The sequence below is a fragment of the Ipomoea nil genome, unplaced genomic scaffold (genome assembly GCF_001879475.1).
Source record: "Ipomoea nil cultivar Tokyo-kokei standard unplaced genomic scaffold, Asagao_1.1 scaffold3069, whole genome shotgun sequence".
NCBI classification, from domain to species: domain Eukaryota; kingdom Viridiplantae; phylum Streptophyta; class Magnoliopsida; order Solanales; family Convolvulaceae; genus Ipomoea; species Ipomoea nil.
In genome coordinates, this window is record NW_017619497.1 from 9,211,672 (window position 1) to 9,234,161 (window position 22,490).

The 22,490-nt window shown below is 39.7% G+C and overlaps 5 protein-coding genes and 1 long non-coding RNA gene across 7 annotated transcripts; 3 read left to right on the plus strand and 3 right to left on the minus strand.

The window, feature by feature from the left end:
- Positions 1–80: 80 nt before the first annotated feature.
- Positions 81–976, plus strand: LOC109164890. The gene is made up of 2 exons (XM_019313445.1): positions 81–696; positions 769–976. The coding sequence occupies exons 1-2, from the start codon at positions 163–165 to the stop codon at positions 826–828; spliced, it is 594 nt and encodes a 197-aa protein (XP_019168990.1). The 5' UTR covers positions 81–162; the 3' UTR covers positions 829–976.
- Positions 977–1,733: 757 nt separating this feature from the next.
- Positions 1,734–9,113, plus strand: LOC109164875 (protein DMR6-LIKE OXYGENASE 2-like). 2 transcript variants are annotated; one of them, XM_019313421.1, is made up of 7 exons: positions 1,734–2,038; positions 2,154–2,389; positions 2,676–3,009; positions 3,166–3,399; positions 7,745–7,980; positions 8,225–8,552; positions 8,704–9,113. In XM_019313421.1, the coding sequence occupies exons 1-7, from the start codon at positions 1,754–1,756 to the stop codon at positions 8,971–8,973; spliced, it is 1,923 nt and encodes a 640-aa protein (XP_019168966.1). In that variant the 5' UTR covers positions 1,734–1,753; the 3' UTR covers positions 8,974–9,113. The 2 variants fall into 2 exon arrangements, with proteins under 2 accessions (XP_019168966.1, XP_019168967.1); XM_019313422.1 differs by lacking the exons at positions 7,745–7,980; positions 8,225–8,552; positions 8,704–9,113 and adding exons at positions 5,095–5,330; positions 5,505–5,838; positions 5,974–6,412.
- Positions 9,114–9,485: 372 nt separating this feature from the next.
- Positions 9,486–12,448, plus strand: LOC109164879 (serine/threonine-protein kinase PEPKR2-like). The gene is made up of 5 exons (XM_019313428.1): positions 9,486–9,594; positions 9,736–9,835; positions 9,953–10,908; positions 11,150–11,446; positions 11,789–12,448. The coding sequence occupies exons 3-5, from the start codon at positions 10,167–10,169 to the stop codon at positions 12,145–12,147; spliced, it is 1,398 nt and encodes a 465-aa protein (XP_019168973.1). The 5' UTR covers positions 9,486–9,594; positions 9,736–9,835; positions 9,953–10,166; the 3' UTR covers positions 12,148–12,448.
- A 570-nt stretch (positions 12,449–13,018) lies between these two features.
- Positions 13,019–15,048, minus strand: LOC109164881 (transcription factor bHLH143). Its single transcript, XM_019313431.1, has 2 exons — positions 14,938–15,048; positions 13,019–14,845 (listed from the first exon to the last, which is right to left on the minus strand). The coding sequence occupies exon 2, from the start codon at positions 14,826–14,828 to the stop codon at positions 13,731–13,733; it is 1,098 nt and encodes a 365-aa protein (XP_019168976.1). The 5' UTR covers positions 14,829–14,845; positions 14,938–15,048; the 3' UTR covers positions 13,019–13,730.
- Positions 15,049–15,550: 502 nt separating this feature from the next.
- Positions 15,551–16,690, minus strand: LOC109164893. Its single transcript, XR_002051439.1, has 2 exons — positions 16,426–16,690; positions 15,551–15,723 (listed from the first exon to the last, which is right to left on the minus strand). It is a non-coding gene; the product is annotated as an uncharacterized LOC109164893 (long non-coding RNA).
- A 486-nt stretch (positions 16,691–17,176) lies between these two features.
- LOC109164892 (peptidyl-prolyl cis-trans isomerase FKBP12) lies at positions 17,177–18,807 on the minus strand. The gene is made up of 5 exons (XM_019313447.1): positions 18,657–18,807; positions 18,508–18,541; positions 18,337–18,398; positions 17,657–17,709; positions 17,177–17,523 (listed from the first exon to the last, which is right to left on the minus strand). Exons 1-5 carry the CDS (start codon positions 18,742–18,744, stop codon positions 17,422–17,424), a joined length of 339 nt encoding a protein of 112 aa, XP_019168992.1. The 5' UTR covers positions 18,745–18,807; the 3' UTR covers positions 17,177–17,421.
- Between the last annotated feature and the right edge of the window lie 3,683 nt (positions 18,808–22,490).

Sequence of the window (22,490 nt, forward strand, 5' to 3'; positions counted from 1 at the left end):
AATTTGGTGCGCATATGCGGAATTTTTTGAACACATTTATAAAAGTAAGAAAGATTGAAAAGGATTTAATCGTATTTTTAACCCAAAAGCACGAATTGGTGCTGTACTACCGTGGCATATACTTGCACACGTTAAAGCTTAAAGATTGAAACTTTATGACCTATGGCCAAACCGCCGGAGTCACCGCCGACAGATGCCAACGAGTATTCACCGGCCAATACTCTCGTTCCGTTCGAGCGCCCGGTTCCGTTGCTCCGAGGACCAATCCGGACCGACCCGAAGGATGACCCAAGCGCCGGCCAATTCACTCTGGCATTCAAAGACCCAGTTTCATGGGCATCCGCTTACCGGGCCTGCGAGAACCAAATCATTCAACAATGCGAGGCCGGAGCCAGAATCGGCTGCTCCGTCGCCGCTTCCCAGAGATGCCAACCCCCCTGGTGGAAATTCCTCTTCGGCGGCGGCGCATCCAAGCAGGAATTCGCAGAGAGGCAAAAATGCGAAGAACGAGAAATGGAGGGTTGCCTTAGTGAGGCCAAGGAGAGATGCTCCGGTTACGCGAAGGAGAAGTGTTCGCGGGCGTTTCTCGATGCGAGGATTGCCGTCAAAGCTTCGGAAAATCCAAACTTGAACTGGAGAGAAGCATCGAAGTTAATATCTTGTGTAAACTTAGCTGAGAAGAATTTGGGAGCTGATTTATTGCGATTACAGAAGCCATGGATTGGGTTCAAGACTCAATTTGAAGTGACTTGTTGCAGAGGCAGAGATTTATTGGGTCCTGATTCTGCAAATATTGATGATTTTTTGAAAACCCAATTCCAGATATAGCAATTAAGATGAAGTGCACACAGTTTTGGAGTAAAATTGATAGATGTAATCACTCTGGAATAGAAAAGACTTTTTCTTTGAAAGGGTAGCCCCTATTTCTCAAGTTTCAATCTTTCATTGAAGTACTGTTGCACTTTTTATTGGATTAGTATCTTGGGTATGAAGAGATTAGATACCATGTTTTAACATTTTGAATGACGAGGGAAACCTTGAGGGTTAGGGTGTGTACTGAATAAACCCGCCCTGAGACCTTAGCTGTCATGTTGATTGGTTGTCATGACCGGCTCAAATCAAGTAGGCCAATAGGTGTTTTAACATTTTGGATAGAGGAACTGTGACAATATCTCTTTATGCTCCTTGAATTTTGCTGCTGTGATATGTTTAGCTGATCTATTGTGACTTACAAGGTTAGGCTTAGAATTATACTCTGCTAACTTTTTATCTGAATTTCTTGTGTTTATTGTTATCAGTCTTACTATAATGTCATCAGATCTGAGAATTTAAGGCATCTCAACTTGAATTTTTTTATTTTTAACGGATACGCTGTAGTTGAAAGAAAAAGTAAAAGAAAGTTTAATAGAAGTGCAAAATTAGGGAGTTGCTATGCATGGACGCATGGTGGTTATGGCTATTATTCTTCACAAGAAAAATCTAGATAAGGGGAAAGAAGAAGAAAAGGGACTTGGGATAAATATCTAAGCAAAAAGAGCCAAACTTGAGCCACTTATTATTATATGATGAATAGCTATACTGCAATGCATGATTGCATGTAATGATGAAAAGACCAACACATTATATAATTGACAAATTTGTTAGTGGCTAGATGTAGACCTTTGCTTACAAATGGAATGTGATCATCATCCCCGAGTGCAACCTTGAATTCCTATCCTTCTCTTCTTGGTAGACTGTACAAACCAAAACAGATATGGCCACCCCAGCAATGCTACCTCCCCAGAACTCAGCTGTTGCTCCAGCTTCTCATAGTTCTGCAACTGTGAAAGTGCTGTCTGAATCACCTGATCTCAACTCCATCCCTTCTAACTATGTTCACTCAAGTAGCTATGAGGAATCTCCTGATTCCTCAGATGCTGAGGATTCAAGTTTAATACCTGTCATAGATTTCTCCCAGCTCACCTCAAATGACAATGATCAAAAGTCCAAGGCCATCCAAGTCCTTGGCAAAGCTTGTGAAGAGTGGGGTTTCTTCATGGTATATGGCTTTTATCTCTTTATGGTTTCTGGACCAGTCTTTTCTTTATTTCCTTTTAATAAAATCAATTGAATATATCTGCACTTTAATTATTTTTGCTGAATGGTGATGGCAGGTGGTGAATCATGGTATCCCAGATAGCTTGATGAAGGCAGTGATTAATGTCAGTAACGAATTCTTCAACATGCCCGAGGAGGATAAGAAGCAGTTTGAAGGTAAACATTTATTAGACCCCATCAGGTGTGGCACTAGCTTCAATTCCTCAAAAGAGAAAGCTTTTTTCTGGAGAGATTTCTTGAAGGTCGTTGTGCATCCTGAATTTCACTGTCCCTCTGATCCCCAGGGTTTCAGGTATATTCGTTTTTATTATAATGATGGTTATGCCTTTGCTTGTATCAGATTTTCTATTCAAGTTGCCAGCTTTCATGTAGATAACTAAAAACGGGACAAAATGTAAGCAGGTATTCCTAGTATGGTGGTCTATGACTACTAATGATCAACAAATTTGAAATTTTATCAATTATTTTTCTACGTTTGTCTTACAAGTCTTGAAAATCATCTTTTAAATTTTAATTTAAGCAAATTAAGATGTCCTTAAACAAAAATAGCTCATTTATTGATTGATCTACGCTTGTAGTGACCTTATGTTGGAATATTCTGAAAATTGCCGGAAAGTGGTTAAGAAATTACTGGGAGCAATATCAGAAAGTCTAGATCTGGATGAGTGTGTCATCAACGAAGCCATGGGATTGGACTCGATGCTTCAAAAATTCAATGTAAATTACTACCCACGCTGTCCTCAGCCTGAGTTAGCAATAGGCCTGCCACCACACTCAGATCATGGCCTTCTGACCCTTCTCATACATAATGAAGTCGGAGGACTGCAGATAATGCATAAAGGAAAATGGATCAACGATAACTGGAGTGCCCTTCCCAACTCCCTTCTGGTCAACATTGGCGACCAGCTTGAGGTAATCTTTTTGTCGAGAAATTAAATGGTACTTATGTAGCAAGTCCAATCACATGACAAGTAATACAGAATACATATAGATCAAACACACACACACGCACAGCATACAAATTCCATTGCTGGACAGTAAAATGGGTTGTGTTTGGTACCTGTGCAGATATTTAGCAATGGGAAATACAAGAGTGTGTTGCACAGAGCTATGGTAAATAACGAAATGACAAGAATATCGGTAGCCCTAACCCATGGTCCATCACTTGAGGCAATTGTGAGGCCGGCTTCTCCACTGGTGCAAAGAACAGGTTGCTGCCCAGCGTATAGTCCTATGACATACAAGGACTACTTATATTTACAGCAGAGTAATCACCTTGATGGGAAATCTTGCTTGGATCATGTAAGAATCCAGAAGAGCTGACCTTCATTTTAGCCTCTCTATCCCTTTGCCCTTAGGATTGATTCGTGTGACATGTGCCTAGTGTGTTAGTAATGTGCCCATTTCCATGTGGCTCACAATAATTGGCTCACATACAGTCATACTGTCCTTATGTTTTCTCTGAATTGCTATATGCCTATATTGTTATCAGCTCTGAGCATTTATACTTGAAAGGACAATGGTTCTTTATCATGAACTGTGAACATTGTTCTATACATAATTGCTAACAAGAAAATGAAAACTAACATGCCAGATTGAAGAAGAAAAAGGTTTTAGCATCTGCATTATCATCAAGAGACTAGGCAGCCTCTGTTACTGTCTGAAGCTGCATAGTGCATGTCATCTGGCCACTGCCGCCATGTCCAACCATTCTAGATAAGGGTGAAGAACAAGAAAATGGACTGGACTTAAAAGTCTAAGCAAAAAGACTGAAACTTGAGCCACTTAATGGCATAATGCATGTAAAGACCATTATAATTCAAGCCCTATATAGCAATTAAGATGAAGGGCACACAGTTTTGGAGTAAAATTGATAGATGTAAGCACTCTGGACTAGAAAAGACTTTTCCTTCGAAAGGGTAATCCCCTATTTCTAATGTTTCAATCTTTCATTGAAGTACTGTTTATTGGATTAATATCTTGGGTATGAAGAGATTAGATACCATGTTTTAACATTTTGGATAGAGGAACTATGACAATATCTCTTTATACTTCTTGAATTTTCCGATGTGATATGTTTAGCTGATCTATTGTGACTTGCAAGGTTAGGCTTAGAATTATACTCGGCTAACTTTTTATCTGAATTTCTTGTGTTTATTGTTATCAGTCTTACTATATTGTCATTAGATATAAGCATTTGAGGCATCTCAGTTTGATTTTTTTATTTTTTATGCTGTAGTTGAAAGAAAAAGTAAAAGAAAGTCAATAAAGTGCATAATTAAGGAATTTCTATGTGTGGTGGTTATGGCTGATACTATGCTTCACAGGAAATATCTAGATAAGGGGAGAGAAAAAGAAAAGGACTTGGGGTAAAATATCTAAGCAAAAAGAGCCAAACTTGAGCCACTTGTTATATGATGAATGGCCATAATGCAATGCATGTAATGATGATGTAAAGACCAACACATTCAATAATGGACAAATTGGTTAGTGGTTAGATGTAGACCTTTGCTTAGAAATGGAATGTGATCACTATCCTCAGGTGCAACCTTGAATCACTATCCTTCTCTTCTTGGTAGACTGTACAAACCAAAACAGATATGGCTACCCCAAAAATGCTACCTCATGAGCACTCAGCTGTTGCTCCAACTTTTCTTAGTTCTACGAGTGTAAAAGTACTCTCTGAATCACCCAATCTCAAGTCCATCCCTTCTAACTATATTCAGTCAAGTTGTCCTGAGGAATCTCATGTCTCAGATGCTGAGGATTCAACTTTGATACCTATCATTGATTTCTCCCAGCTCACCTCAGATCACAGTGATCAAAGGTCCAAGGCCATTCAAGTCCTTGGCAAAGCTTGTGAAGAGTGGGGTTTCTTCATGGTATATGGCTTTTATCTCTTTATGCTTTCCAGATCAGTCTTTTCTTTATTTCCTTTTAATAAAATCAGTTGAATATATCTGCACTTCAATTATTTTTGCTGAATGGTGATGGCAGGTGGTGAATCATGGAATCCCAGAAAGTTTGATAAACTCAGTGATTGATGTTTCTAATGAATTCTTCAACATGCCCAAGGAGGATAAGAAGCAGTTTGAAGGTAAACATGTATTAGACCCCATCAGGTATGGCGCCAGCTTCAATTACTCAAAAGAGAAAGCCTTATTCTGGAGAGACTTCTTGAAGGTCTTTGTTCATCCCGAATTTCACTTTCCCTCTGATCCACAGGCTCTCAGGTATTTTCGTTTTTCCTATAATGATGGTTATGCCTTTGCTTGTATCAGATTTTCTATTCAAGTTGCCAGCTTTCATTCATGTAGATAACTAAAAACAGGACAAAATGTAAGCAGGCACTCCTAGTATGGTGGTCTATGACTATTAATGATTTATTGATTGATCTACTCTTGTAGTGACCTTATATTGGAATACTCTGAAAATTGCCGGAGAGTGGTTAAGAAATTACTGGGAGCAATATCAGAAAGTCTAGGCCTGGATGAGTGTTTCATCAACGAAGCCTTGGGGTTGGACTCGATGTTTCAACTTTTCAATGTAAATTACTACCCACGCTGCCCTCAGCCTGAGCTAGCAATAGGCCTGCCACCACACACAGATTATGGCCTTCTCACCCTTCTCATACATAATGGAGTCGGAGGACTGCAGATAATGCATGAAGGAAAATGGATCAATGACAACAGGAATGCCTTTCCCAACTCCCTCCTGGTCAACGTTTGTGACCAGCTTCAGGTAACCTTTTTGTATCGTTGGGCTTCAGTAAGTTGAGAAAGTATATTTGAACAGATACTACAAGTTAGGAGTAGAAAATGGGAGTACACATAACATTTTCCACTGTAAAATGGGTTGTGTTTGGTACCTGTGCAGATATTTAGCAATGGGAAATACAAGAGTGTGTCGCACAGAGCTATGGTAAATAACGAAATGCCAAGAATATCAGTAGTCGTAAGCCATGGTCCACAACTGGAGACAATCGTGAGGCCGGCTTCTCCACTGGTGCAAAGGACAGGTTGCTGCCCGGTGTATGGTCCGATGACGTACAAGGACTACATCCATTTAAAGCTGAGTGGGAAATCTTGCTTGGATCATCTAAGAATCCAGAAGAGCTGACCTTCATTTTAGCGTCTGTATCCCTTTGCCCCTTGTTTTAGGATTGTAAAATGTGTCCATTTCAATGTGGCTCACAATAATTGTTTCCCTCTATATGATGAGGTATGTTTAGCTGATCCACTATACCTTGCAAGGCTATGGATACAGTTATACTCTCCTTAAGCTTTATCTGAAATGATTGTGATTAGTGTTATCAGTCCGGCTATATTGTGCCTGCATAGACAGTTCAGTTGGTTTTTACGTGGTAGATTGTGTGCAAGGACATATATCAAACCCCGATAGCTGCATTGTGGGAGTTGTACTCAATGTGATGGGCTCCTTGTGAACACCAAGCACGATTTCTCTCACCTAATGAGCTTTTGAGCTATAGTGATTTACCTTTCTGCTATCCTGTCGGGTTGGGTGTGGGGCCCTAGGGGCGAGGGAATTTCGCCTTGTGGGCAAGTCGATCTTGGTATATTGTCAATCAGCTCTCTGAGCATTTATACTTGAAAGGACAATAGTTCTGTATCATGAACTGTGAACAGTGTCCTATACATAACTGCTAACAAGAAAATGAAAACTAACATGCCAGAGTGAAGAAGAAAAAGGTTTTTAACATCTGCATTATCATCAAGAAATTAGGCAGGCTCTGTTACTGTCTGAAGCTGCATAGTGTATATTATCCGGCCAATGCTGCCATGTCCAACCATTCTAGATAAGGGTGAAGAACAAGAAAATGGTCCAAGCAAAAAGAGTCAAACTTGAGCCACTTGTGAGGGTGAAGAACAAGAAAATGGTCTAAGCAAAAAGAGTCAAACTTGAGCAACTTGTGATATGACAAGAACCCTAAATGGCATAATGCAGTGCATGTAAAGACCAATACAATTCAAGCCCAATATAGCTAGCAGACAAATTGGTGAGATATAGACAATATATTTCATCCCCCAATGAAAGAGACATTTGGAATTGTTAGGCTAAGCCTCTTTCTTTATTTCCAGATTTGGAATTGCTAGCAGGCTAAGCCTCTTTCTTTATTTCATTGGGTTTCATTTTAGATAAAACCTTTCACTCTTTCTTGGTAGACTGTGCAAATTAAACCAAAACATAAATGGCCACCCCAGCAATGCTACCTTTCCAGAACTCAGCTGTTGCTCCAATTTTTCATAGTTCTGCAACTGTGAAAGTGCTGTCTGAATCACCTGATCTCAACTCCATCCCTTCTAACTATGTTCACTTAAGTAGCTATGAGGAATCTCCTGATTCCTCAGATGCTGAGGATTCAAGTTTAATACCTGTCATAGATTTTTCCCAGCTCACCTCAAATGACAATGATCAAAAGTCCAAGGCCATCCAATTCCTTGGCAAAGCTTGTGAAGAGTGGGGTTTCTTCATGGTATAGTATATGGCTTTTAATTATCTCTTTATATATATATATATATATATATATATATATATATATATATATATATATATATATATATATATATATATATATATATATATGCACTTGTTGAGTTGTTTTTCTTCAATGGTGGTTATGTTGCAGGTGGTGAATCATGGAATCCCAGAAAGTTTGATAAAGGCAGTGATTGATGTTACTAATGAATTCTTCAACATGGCCGAGGAGGATAAGAAGCAGTTTGAAGGTAAACATGTATTAGACCCCATCAGGTGTGGCACCAGCTTCAATTCCTCAAAAGAGAAAGCCTTATTCTGGAGAGACTTCTTGAAGGTCTTTGTTCATCCTCAATTTCACTGCCCCTCTCATCCCCAGCCTCTCAGGTATTTTCCTTTTTTCCTATAATGATGGTTATGCCTTCGCTTAGATCCCACTGACACACACGAGCAGCTCAGTTGATTCCTGGTAATAGATTGTACGTTACATCTAATGTGGCCAGCTCATTGAACACCAGATACTAGTCCTCCCACCTAATAGGCCACTGAACCATCATGATTAAATTTAAGTATATTAGGGTGGTCTTAAACAAAAAAAACAGATCATTTATGGATTGATGTGCTTCTGCAGTGAAGTTATGTCGGAATATTGTGAGAATAGCCGGAAAGTGGCCAAGAAAATACTGGGAGCTATATCAGAAAGTCTAGGTTTGGAGGAGTGTGCCATCAACAACGCCTTGGCATTGGACTCAATGTTTCAGATTTTCATCGGAAATTACTACCCGCGTTGCCCTCAGCCTGAGCTTGCGATGGGGCTGCCGCCGCACTCCGATCACGGCCTTTTAACCCTTCTCATACAGAATGGAGTCGGAGGGCTGCAGATAATGCATGAACAAAAATGGGTCGACGTCAACGCCCTTCCCAACTCCCTTCTGGTCAACACCGGCGACCATCTCGAGGTTATATATATATATATATATATATATATATATATATATATATATATATATATATATATATATATATATATATATATATCACAGACACACTAATTATATATTGCTGGAAACTAAAATGCATGTTTTGTGTTTTATCGTACTGGTGATGCAGATATTCAGTAATGGGAAATACAAGAGTGTGGTGCACAGAGCTGTGGTGAATAACAAAGAGAAAAGAATATCCATAGCCACAGCTCACGGTCCTTCGCCGGAGACCGTCGTGAGGCCGGCTTCTCAACTGATGGAAAGGGCAAGCTGCAGCCAACCGCCGGCGGTTGCATATAGGCCGATGAAGTATAAGGACTACATACATTTGCAGCAGAGTAATCAACTTGATGGCAAATCTTGCTTGGATCATGTAAGAATCCAGAAGAATTATTGATGACGTCGATTCTAGCTAGCCGCCATGTCCCATGTTGGGTTCATGTGAAAAAAATACTATGTGTACTCTTATTTTTTACTCTTAATTTTATTTTCACACCCAAAATTTAATTTAGATATTTGTATTAGAACTCACATAAAACAATTTATTAGTGTTCAGTAATCAGAAAGTAAAATTTAGAGAGTAAGATTTAACTCATTTGAAAGTTATATAATATTACTCCACATATATGACATGTATCATGTACCTCGTAAACACCTATAAAAAATCTTCAAAAATTATAATTATTGAAGATGAGCGCTTTTAAAAAGAGTTGGTAAAATTCTATTATTATCATGCAATATACAGCATTTATTTTTCTGATAACCTAGAAGAAAATAGCACAGTAAAAAATAAAAGGAGGGGTCCACGTGGAAGTGATCCTAACCGTCAAGTTGTACGTGGCGGGTGATTAACGCATGAGATTGGCGCGAGGCAGTAAAAGTTGGTTGATAGGTAGTACAACGATCACGTGTTTGGCAGTACAGGAAAAAAGATGAGTCTTTTCCTCTCTTTGCCTCTCATCACGCAGACACAAATCCTTTGTTTACTCTTCACTCTCTTCATTCCTTCCCAATGAAGGTGAAAACCCACCATATACCCACTCTCTCTCACTTTCTTATCTCTTCTTTTGACTCTGTTTCTTGATCTTGCTTTCCATCTGGGTTACATGGTTTCTGAGGTGTTCTGTTGTTTCTTTTTGCTCAACTTTTGCTTTTACAGATTGCTTCTTTGAGGGGAAGAAGCAAACCCGTGGTTAAGATCTCTGGGTCGTTTGTACAAATGGGTCGCAAGAAGAAGAACAAAAGGCTTTTCATAGCAGGTTCGCTGGTTCAGATATTAGTTTTTGTAAATTTTATGCCTTTTCTTTTTGGGGTTGTTTGGTTGTTTAAGTGGGTTAGATTGGATTCTGATCTAGACGCATTTGCTTGAATCGCAGAATTTGATAAAAGATTGGAACTTTTCACGCGTCCGCTTTCGAGTTATTGGTAGAGCTTGCATTGCAAATGAGACTAGGTTGTTTAGGGTAATTTGAGGAGGGTTTAACTGTTGTGTGGCTTTTAAGTTGGGGATTTCTAGGAGGTTTTGTGTGTATGGTAGTGAAATGTAGTTTCTAGGATTTGGTTATGGTGCATTTGGCTTTGTTGTTTTAAATGGAGTGTTTGGGGAAGAAGAGGAAGGGTGTGGATATTTCAGTTGCTTGTGAAAAAGAGGAGGCTTTGCTAACATTGGTTCGTTCACACTTATCGCTGGAAGATTACTCGAGGAGGAGAAAGAAATGTAAGGAAGTAGTGGTTAAAGATGATGCTGTGACTAGGAAGAGTGTTGTTACTGGGGTTGTGACAGCGCCGCCTTGTGGGAGTGAGCATTCGAACACACCGGGGAGGGGGCTTAAGAGGAAAATCGGGTGCCTTGATGCAGCAACTCGATTAGGCAGAAAGAAGAAGATTGATCAGGACTATGAGCTCGGAGAAATTATAGGGAAAGGGAAGTTTGGATCTGTGATGTTGTGTCGAAGTAAATTGAGTGGACAACAGTTTGCTTGCAAGACTTTGCGCAAGGGAGAAGAGAGTGTGCACCGTGAAGTTGAGATAATGCAGCACCTCTCTGGATATCAAGGTGTCGTGACACTTAAGGCAGTGTATGAGGATGCCGAGTATTTCCATCTTGTGATGGAACTTTGCTCCGGGGGACGATTACTTGACCAAATGGCTAAATTTGGGCCCTACTCTGAGCAGCGAGCTGCTAATGTGATCAAGGAGCTTATGCTTGTTATCAGATACTGCCATGAGATGGGTGTTGTCCATCGAGACATAAAGCCTGAGAACGTCCTGCTTACAACTTCTGGTCAAGTGAAGCTCGCAGATTTTGGGCTAGCTGCACGAATTTCAGATGGTAACTATAGGAACTAGGAATCAGCTCTTTTTTATTACCTTGATTTCAGTTTTATCAACTAAGAATGCGTTTTTCTTGAATGTATCGCTCTATGTACAGCTTCTTCAGTGCATTAGAATGGTTATCACTTATTGGTGTTTTAAAAGGAACTTCTTTTATATGGTCTATGAATTTAAGTTATCCTTTTTGCCTACTATTGGATTATTACATAATTGATTGATGTTCTCACTTCTCATGATAGGTCAAAGCTTGACTGGTATAGCTGGAAGTCCAGCCTATGTTGCTCCAGAAGTTCTTCTCGGTCATTATACAGAGAAAGTAGACATCTGGAGTGCGGGTGTTACCCTGTATGCACTTTTGTGCGGTCTACTCCCATTTCATGGCAATTCTTTGGAATCAGTCTTCAACGCTATTAAGAAGGAAAACCTCACTTTCTGTGGTGAAGTCTGGAAATCTGTATCACAACCTGCTCGTGACCTGATCTCTCGTATGTTAACAAGGGATGCCTCAGCGAGGTACAGTGCAGACGAAGTACTAAGTGAGTGATCTGGAGACACCCTTTGCACTTTCCGTTCTATACATACACATATAACATGTAATGACAATAGAAAAATCGAAGAATCATAATATCAGTAGATCTAGAGTTTTGTTATGGATGTTGACAGATGGGATGTGGTTAAGTCAACTAACAGGAGTACGGGACCCCAGCCTAAAGTTAGTTAATCAGTAACAGATAATACGTTATACCTAATTTTCATCGTGCAAATAAAATATCAACATCATGCTACCTAATTTGCTTGGTTGCTGGCTGAACATAACAAGCCTTTTTCTCACAGTTTCCATGACTAACATGTGGTGTATTTTGTCCTTTTCTTGCTAGGGCATCCATGGATTTTGTTTTTCACTGAGCCAACATTGAATACACTGATTTCAAAACCAAGAATTAGGAACCATGTGAGGTTAACTAGGAACCAGCTGATAGCTGTTCACGGGTCAGAGTCTGAGAGAAACAACTTAACAATCAAGAACTCTTTCAATGATGACTCTGTGTCCACTCCATCATCTGGCAATTTGCTTGAAGGCGAAGAAGAGTCTAGTTTGGTTGATGTTCTTGCCATGGCTATTTCACGTGTTAAGATATCGGAGCCAAAGAGAAGCAGATTATGCAGCCCTGCCAGACAAATTGAACAGGAGTGTAGCTCTAACATTAAAGTTAACCACCTATGTACAGCATTTTGACGACCATGACCCACTGATGCATCATCAAACGCGTTTCTTCTTTGCAGCAAACACCTGTGGTGGCTGGTGACCGATCCTTTTATCCATTTTTCTGCAGAAAATAATGTTATCAGATAGCCTCTGGTAACCATCTGATTGCTCTTATCATGTTAGTTTTTCTTTCACTTAACTGCTCTTGAATGCTGGTTGTAGATATATGCTGTAAATAGTGTGTGAGCTAATTTGGCTGGAAGTTTAAACCAGCCACTTTGTTGAACACTTGTGACTTATTAAGGAATGTTATGCATTAATATTTGCATTATTCACTTGTCAAACCTTAATACCAATCAACCATGTCTCTGGAACTTGGAAATGCATGTTGTTTTCAGTATGAGTACAGCCTACCATCCTGCCAGTAATCTGAAGCCATTAACACCATGAAAGGCAGTAACAGTCCTCTTGAATCCAACTTTCATGGTGAAAATGAAAAGATAGGCAAAAGAAAGAGGGGGATATAGACCAAGCCCTCAACCACCATCATCTTTTGTGTTTGTATTGAGTGGGTGAAGGGTGCGGGGACAATCCCCAGCCAAGTTGGTCAGATAGCAAGGCTTCAAGTTCGACTTTCCATGGAAACTATTTATTAGCCTTCTTGGTCTGAGCATGCCAATTATAGTTTAACACATTCTTTTTTGAGGATAATAGACTGAATTCATTAATAATCAACCAAATGAGAGATACAGGCCGGTAGCACAGAGAACCACGACCCCGGGACAGACGAAGAATCAGTTGTCCGTGCCAATAGTTTAACACATTCTTTAAATGATGTAAGATTTGGTACAAATAACGTCAATTGAAGAAGCAGACACCAAATACAGAGTGATATTTATAATTGAAGAAGCAGACACCAAATACAGAGAGATATTTATAGTAACCACAACACAAAACAGATACATCACACCATAATCATGGCATCTCAAGACATGAAGGGGGGTCCATGGTCAGTTCTCATGAAACACAACACGCCAACTGAAAACAATATAAAAAGAAACAAACACCAAACTTGAAGACAAGATTTGATCATGGAGGGATGGATGGATGGCTGCCCCCATGCCCCATCAACCCTTTTTTCTTGATAAATCTTTCTTTTTTCCAGGCAGGGCCCCTCACTCCATGCGCCATCCCATCTCTTCATACTTTTTGTATACTACTTCCAGCCGTCATCACCCTTTTGGGAGCAACACAAGATAAAAGAAGGATTCACAACTCATAAAGACAAAGAACCAGTGGGGATGGGGATGGGGATGGGGGGTGGTGGAGGGTGGGACCCAAATCAAGAAACACGCATGCTTTCAATCCATGGAGTGATGGTAATAGGGTTCTGTCTTCATTTACAGCACAGCACTACCATTAAACATGCTTTCAAACGTGTGACTTACCTTTAATCCTTAAAAAACTTGAAAACATCATCTCTACTCAAAGATTTATCATCCCTTTTTGCTCGCCCTCTTCAAGAAAAAGCACAAAATTAAGCACACCTCCCATTGAGCTTCTCCTTTATCAGATCATTTAAGTGGAGAAGTATGGCGCCCGCTTTTCACTGTCTATTGAGGAAATGGGGTGTGTGCTTGAGGGAGTTGAACTCCCATCTCTTTCACCTTCATCTTCATGAACTTCAGGTAGTTTATTGCCTCGTCGATGACCAACAATGGATCATTATTGCTGTTTATGTCCAGAATCAAGCTTTGAAGAACTCTCAATGTCTCGCGGATTCTTATCTTCTTTTCCCTACTGCACATGTGGGATTTGCTTTCCTTAACACAGCTTGATTCCCCGTCATCCACATTAGTGCAGGATTTGGGTATCTTTGCTGATGTTGCAGTGTGTGTAAATAATGACTTCTTGTACCCGCCATCATGCAGCCTTTGCCTTTTTGATGAGCCATCAGAGCTTGCGATGTTCTCAGAAAGTTGCCTCACCTGTTGATGATCACTTATACTTTCTGTAACCATAAACGGAGAGTGACCCGTGCTAGTTACTTCATCATCCTCCCCATCAACATCATCATCATCATGCTCCTCATCCTCGTCTCCATCAGAATAGAGTAATGCATTGATTTCTTCCGAGTCTTCATGCATCTCGCTTCCTTTACAGCTGCCATGGGTCCTATTCACTGGTTCTTCAATTATGGGCTTCATAGGAAAACTGTGCCCACTGAGAGTCCCCAAGTTTTTGCATTGTGAACCATAATTCCCAACAATTTTCTTGGGCAGAAGCTCATTCTGAGGACTAAAAGATGGACCAATAAACAATCTAGTCTGGTCCCCGGACTGATCAAAAATGAGAAATTTTTTCCGAGAAGGGACAGATGTGTCAATTGGCAGAACTCGTCTCCCAGCTGGTTGAGATTCACTCGGATATTGATCATTTGTAGCAGGAGGAGATAAGATGTTCAAATCGGGAAGCATTGGTAAAAACACCCCATTGATTTCACTCGCCTGGGATGCTTTTAAGTTAGGAGAGCCATTGAGCAAAGTGGAAATCCCTGGAGAAAGTGCATGTGCAGTAAATGCAGAAGAATTTGGAAAAGATGGCAGATTGACTTGCTGCCTGAGCTGCAAAAGTGCAGAAACATGGCTCAAATTCGGTGAATTCCATGCAGGATACTGCTGGCAAGGTTGAAGCTCGTTGCCCGTAACCATTCAGTCACGTTAAAAACCTGCACAGAATGCTGAGACTTAAAATTCTAATGCAAAAACCAAATCAAGAAAGTTTGATCTCACCCAAGAACAAGAGTATTGACCATCATACCGTGTATATTGATGTTTGTGGTCCCGGTGCCAATTGTTTTCAGGAACAAGAAAGAAAGGAAAAGACTAACTTTGAACTTAAACACAACGATGTACGTCTTGGGGATAATCTACGTGACAGGTTTAAGCAATTGGCGGAAATACTCAGCCTGGTAAAAAGAAAAAGAAAAGGATTAATGGCCTTTCAATTAATCATCAGACACCAATATTACCCAGAAGAATGGTCACAATAAAGAGAATGATCCATACAAACCTGGCAATTCTGCAATGGTTGAAAGCACGCTATAACTCTAACTATAATGGTTGCTCGTCCAGGAATCCCACTCTCGTGTTTTAAAGCCCGAAATTTTGTCTGACTTGCTGCTTGGCACACCATAACTTCTTTCAATCTTGGAATGAACTTCAGTGGATGCAGATGGTAATGTTCGAAGCACAAAGAAAAGGGATGGACAGACTAGAAACAAGATGGAATTTATGAAAGCGAGAGAATTGGAAAATGGAAGTGAAGTGGAGAATAGGTAGACTGAAATTGGCTTCAAAAGCTACTTTAGCTAACCGTATAGACTATAGATATAACAAGCAAAGAAGCACAGGAGATTGGCATCCATGGATAATGAGTAACAAGAGGGCATGCTTGAATAAGTTCACAGAATCGATAAGTGTTTACAAAATCACCCTGCAATACAAGTTCAAGGAGATAACATAACAAAACACGTCAATTGGCAGGCCCAGCCACCGCATGTTTTTCACCTACGTGGACACCAAAACACGTCAATCTAGTTTTTGCCTGAAATGGTTACAAAAGCACATATTACATTAGAGTCAAAGAAAAAACTCGGTAAAGGAAAAACATCAAGAATCCCTCAAAAGAAACAGATATGCTTCAGACACAAAAAAGGTACGAGAATCAAATACCAAAACTCAGAAAAAGGCAAGGAAGGCATATTTTTCTGATTTGTTGTTTTTCCTGTTTTCTTTCCATACTACACCGACAGGGTTACCACTCAACATCATGTTCTGAAGAGTGATGAATTTGAGGTATCAATCCAGTTCAATCAGACAATAAACACAGGAACCATACAACGCCAGAAATTGGGATTTGAAAAATTTTCAATTGGGTAAGAGATCATAAGAAAGGCACAAACAAGCAGAACAATGGGAAATCAAAAGGAAAGGACCAAAACATCTCAAACCTTCATTATCAAATAACGTAAATGACTACAGACCAAAATGAATCATTTAAAACATCATCAGATTATCAACCCTAGTCATCAATGTTTGTTCTATGTTTCTTCAGCTATGGCCTGTGGGCTGCTTCAATTAGCTTTAAAACTGTGTAAACTTCATCAAAATCACAGCTTTACAAGATAAACACAGAAAGATTTTCTGGGAAAACCGGCTAAAGGTTCAGAAGACCATCAACAGTACATACAATATCATATATAATTGTATAGTAAAGAAGCATAAGATGATTAGCAGAGGAACTTACACTGAGGGATCTTGGAGGCAGCCTGATAAAAGTTGGAGGGACAGAAGGAAACCAGGGAAGATGATGAGTTATCTGGACACTGTTGACCAGTAGGGGAAGGTATAAAAATAAATACTTTAGGGAAGGTGGGATTATATAAGTACTATGACATTTCCTAGTGACAACATTACCCTTTACTGTTCCGCCCCTTTTCCCTTATATTACATTGTAAGTTCATATAGATATTAGCAACAAATTTATCACCACCTGTAAGTGTAAATTTCATGTTTACTTGAATAAATTTATCCTCGTTTATAAATATAAGTCTTGTTATCAATCTTGAAAAAAGAATAATAGAATATTTTGAATTGTTTATGCTTTATAAGTCTTGCTTTCGATCTTAAAAAAAAAGTATAATCAATGAGAACATTTTGAATTGTTTGAAAAAGCATAAAGAGGGAAAAATTCTCCACTGAGGGGAGATAGTGGAGGCAGCCCTCCATGATTGAATCCATGGCGCCTTTGATACTCCATTAGGCATAACCAACATCATTATGCAACATTAATCTTTAATTAATGCTAAAGATTGTAACTTTACGAGGTAACATATGCCAATTCCTAATTGCCAGTTTGCCACTTTCACTAATCAGTGAATTAAGCAACTTTGATCATTTATGACTTGAATTGCCTGTGTCACAACCACAGTATAAGTATGATTAAGCATGCCTAACCAAGTATGGTGTTCATTAATCATAATAGCAACATGGCTTGATCATGAATCATGAAACATCAAATAGTAAACACGTGGCTGAATGGCTGATGAACTTCATCATGTCTGACACACAAATGGATTATTACAATATAGATCTGGAGTAGAACAGTGCAGAATGCAGATTACATTGGTTCAGTAGTATCCAAGGGGTAAAAGTGTAAAACAATTTATTCTCACCACTCAGAGTCTCAGATTGTACATAATAAAGACTAGAAGTAGTTCATCAAATGTTAAACAACTCAGAATTACTGTGCACCCAGGACTTCAATCTCGAAAATCAGAACCGAGTTGGGCTGAATACCCCAAGCTGGGAATCCATTGGGACCATAGGCGTAGTCGGGAGAGCACTGCATGATAGGGGCATTTCAGTGAGTTCTCGAGTGGTTAAGAGAAGATACCCAACCGAACCCACGATTGGTATTCATCAAGCACTTCAGTTGAAATAACAAACGAGTAGATACAAATTAGCAAGAATTTTACCTGTAATCGAGCAACTTCTCCTATTTGCATTCCCATGACACCTTCATCCCACCCTGCAAACAGTGGCAAGAGCATTATTTATCAGCAACTGGAGGAAGCCTCCAACGTAGGGAACTAGGGTCAGCAATCAGTATACTTCTGCTTCATTATGATGAGGAGGCAATCAGAATGCAGTTATCATTTCAGAGATACACATAAATTCAGCTAAATTTAATCATCCGAGACTCTGAGCCAATGTATTGGTAGTGAGACTTTCATAACCTCAGTACCACAATATCTTTCCACTAGAGAAAAAATGCAAGTAACAACACCTCCCTTCTTTCAAAGATTGTATTTGCTAAAGCTATGACGAATCGATGAGTCTACACCCTCAACTTAATTACTAAAGTTATCATCTTTGTACGTGTATCTTAAACCCGTAACTGTGCAATCCACTCTTTGTTCACCTTATGAGTGGATATGTCAAACAAAAACATTAATTTCAGCACAGAACAACATTTTCAGAGGATAGCCCTCTGTTGGTAGAAGAAAATCCATCAAAATATTAATCACCATTTACTGAGCAAAGAAACATAGTTAAGGACACAAAACAAAGACAACCCATTACAACACATTGATATATACAGAACTAGAAAAACAATAATTACAACACGTTGATATACACAGTTTAGCACAGCTACCTTTGATAACTTTGCCTTGACCAATTTGGAAGGAAAAAGGCTGCTGCCCAGGGTCTTTTGTGCTGTTACAATCATATTCAGATGTATTAATACGGATATAAAGTCATATAACAGCAAAGATCCCACCTTTCTTTTGCCGACACTCTCAAAATCGACGTTTAATTGAATTACCTCCAGAATTTCTGAGAAAGGTCGCCATTTTTGCCTGGACGAAGGATAAATTATGTTATTAAAATGCAGAAATTGCATAGAATGATAGAAACACATCTAAATTAGCTTTGCCAAGCATATCGGTAATGGTTAAGGGTATAAATGCTAACCGAAGCCGGTGCAGTGGACGGTGACAGTCTGACCACGAACCGGCTTTGGACCGTTTCCGGCTGACAGGACTTCCTTCTCAAATCCCATTTCGTCAGTTAGCTAATCGATCTTCTGGTTAGGGTTTAGGTGACAATTGAATGATTGATACTGCTCGGCGGCACTACTTGTATACAAGGACATCGAGAACACGTGACTATCACGTGCAACACACAATATAATATATCTACAATTTATTCTTCAAATTTATCTCTATCCCTTTTATTATTAAGTTATTAAAATATTCTTCAAAAATAAGTATAACTTATCAAAATCTTTTTACGTGCAACATCTAATATGAGTAAATTCCATTTTTGGTCCTACTGTTATAGGGGCGTTTCTAATTTTAGTCCACTTTAATTTTTTTTGTCATTTTACAACCACTGTTATTGAATGTGTTCCACTTTTAGTCCATCGTTAATATTTTCGTCAAGAGGTCGTATAATCCACGGGTATTTTAGTCTTTTTATGGTTGTCTCTTCTCTTTTAATCTAGGCGCTTCGTCATCCTTCTCCGTGAGAATGGAAAGCCAAAGCTACATCGTTTCGTTCGTTCCAACGTGGACCGGCGAGGTTTCTTAGGTTTTAGGTTTAATGTTCTCATTTCTTTTAGTCAAACATAGTCTTGGATGAGAAGAAAGATGAAAATACCTCTAGATTACATGGCCTCTTGATGGAAGTACTAACGGTGGACTAAAAGTGGAACACATTCAATAATAGTGGTCATAAAGAGGCAAAAAAAATTAAGGTGGACTAAAATTGGAAACACCCCTATAACAGTATGACCAAAAATGGAATTCACTCATCTAATATTGTCACCATAGTGACATTGGCCCGAATTTAGTCAAATTGTATCCATGACTCTTATTGGGTCCAAATTGTACCGTAAAATTTGACTTCTATTCAACGTTTGTGAACATGACAGAAACTTACAAGAGTTCAAAAATAATAAACTTGTAGTCAAATGCTAAAAATGAGACTTTTCGTGGGGACAACCTCAATAAGTTGGTCAAATTATTGATTTGATAATAATAAGGTTACAAGTTTACTCCCAGCCGGGAATGGCCTTGTCTGGTGGTATATCAGATTATCTCAAGTAAGAAATCCCATCATAATATATAATAGTCACACTGATTATATTATATAGCAATGAGGATTTATAATCCTTTTATTACACTGCAATGAGCAGCAGTGCTGCTACAAAGCTTTACTAAGTGGCCAGTAGACTTATGCTATCCAAACAACTAAATGATACATAGATGATGAAATTAAGCTGTCTGCAATGGACCTGCAATACCATTTGACAGAAGTAGAGAGCTGAGGCGGCCAAGTAATGCAGGAAATGGTGAATCCTTTCATGGGGTGGGGGTGGAGGATCCAGTTGCAGGGGGAGAGTTGGAGGGGAGTCCAGGGAAAGTGGGAGGCCCTTGAGCGAAGGGAAAAGGAAACGATGGGAAGCCGCTCGGGGGCAAGATTGAAGGGTTGGGAAGAGTTGGGTTTGTGAATCCAGGCAGCCCCGGGAGAGATGGCGCCTGCAAGAGACGACGAGCCAGCACTGTGTTCTTGGCACCAGTGATCCCTGAAAGTGACAATGCAGTCAAGAAAAGAAAAGCAAACAGCTTTGGGTTAGCCATGTTGAGTCTCTGATCTGCTGGTTATTAGTGTGATGGGGAAAGTTTGAAGTTGCTGTTGCTGAGAGGTGAGTGTATGGGAATCTTGGTGATGTTTATATACTGCTGGTATGGCTAGCCTGCAGGCCCTACTGTTCTTGGTTCTTAAATGCCGCGATGGTGGTTAGCATTGGCAGTTAGATACCAGGGCCATCCAATGGTTGATTATGTCAAAACTCAGTACATACCACTGCATTAAAGAAGAAGAAGAAAAAAGTGACTTTCAATACATTTTTTGATGTCTGGTGTCTAAAAGTAGGAGTGGCTATTTTGCGGTCTTATTGTTAATTTTTCTGCCCAGAAATGAAAGCTTTTGCTGGACATTTGAAGTGTTTTACGGCTGCAGTTAATGCAGAGTTCAGAAAGAGCAGCTGGTTTGGTAGATTCATTTAAGTACTTTCAAGTCTTGAAGCTGAATTGTCAGCAAGGTTGCAGACATTCAAACCAAATTGCGGTAATGGACACATGATGTTTGGCTTGTGTCCAATGAGAATCCTCTTGTTGGGGATGGCCATTGCCAAAGTCATTAAAGCAGAAGGGCATTTCCATCTACCATTTTTAACAGTTAGGTGCAGAAACTTCTGGTTTAGGACTTAGGAACTAGGAAGTCCTCCAATCCTAAGAGCCTTTTTGATAGCAAAGCCACTTAATTAGGTACTTGGAAGCAGAAACCCATTATTCTGTGAGAACACATTTTACAAGCCTCAGTTTCAAATGAACTGGTTTGATTGGTTGCCTGTATCCATATGATGAAATCAAGAAAATATCTATCCATTATGCTTTCATATGTCAAAGCCTTTGAGACATGTTTCTTGTTCACTTGAATGTTGTGTTTTCACTTATGAATGGTTGTACTAGGAATAACAATATGAAATACAAAAGCAAGATGAGTAATGAAACTGGGGATAGAAAGGATTATGACACTCCAGGAATTCTGCAGAAAGTAGCATTCAAGGGAACTATGGGTTTCCTGGGAGTTGAGGCACTGGCTTTTGCAGAGCTGGAAACTCGGGCCTTGGTCTGAATGGCATCACTGGTCTTCGGGTTGTAGGCCCTTCGGGTTTTGGGAATGCTGGCAGCTCGTGCTCCGGGACTGTTGGCAGCTGTGGCTTTTCTGGCATTGGGAATTCAGGCACTTCAAGTACATGGTTTGGTACTCTGGGGATTTCGGGAATTGGCAGTTCGGGCAAGGTTGTTGTCTCCAGAAAACGCCGTGCCTCTGTCTGAACCATGATGGAGGTGGTTGCTGACAGAGTGACCAGGAAAACCAAGAACAGGTATGGTGGATTGAAGTGATGAGCCATTCTGGGTGCAGATTGATGTTGTCAGGCGAACCGGTTTCTGCTTTGATCAAGTCAATATGCTCTTGGCATGTAACATGATGAGTTTATATAGGAGATGGGATGTAGTGAAAAGGCAAGAACTATTAGAAGATTCATAGAGTTAGTTCAAGCTCTCTATACATATAAAAATTTCATCTTTGAAGCAGACTTTTCCTGGATGCAAATTTACTGGTTTCTTGCTTTTCTTTTTTTACCATGACATACAGACTGTTCTTCCAAATGGTTACCTAAACACAACCTACCATCACCATTTCAGACCAATTCTTTATTACTCACACTAACAGCACATATCTGCAAGGAAACATTATTATAGCAATTTTGACTGACGAGGGAAACCAGCAGTCACTGTCTGAGGGTATACCAGAATGAGATAAATCAGCCATAGCTTACTGGCTCAAACCAAGAAGGTCAATATTGAGTGACGAGGGAAACCAGCCATAGCTTACTGGCTCAAACCAAGAAGGTCAATATTGAGTGATGAGGGAAACCAACAGTCACTGCCGGAGGGTGTACCACAATGAGACAAACCAACTTAGGTTGTCCATAGCTGACTGGCTCAAACCAAGAAGGTCAATAGGCTGCTCTGACTGGAAGTCGAACTTGGAACCTTGTGGTTATCCAGTGAATAACCTGACCAACTTGGTTAGGGTTGCCCCGCAGCCTATATTTCATAAGTGCATGAGGTTAAGAGTTGAAAGAGAATGGATACTAAGACATGATTTTCCCCTTCAAGAACTAAATAGGAAAACTGCAGATTTTGCAGAAGAGTAGAAACATCTCTGAGA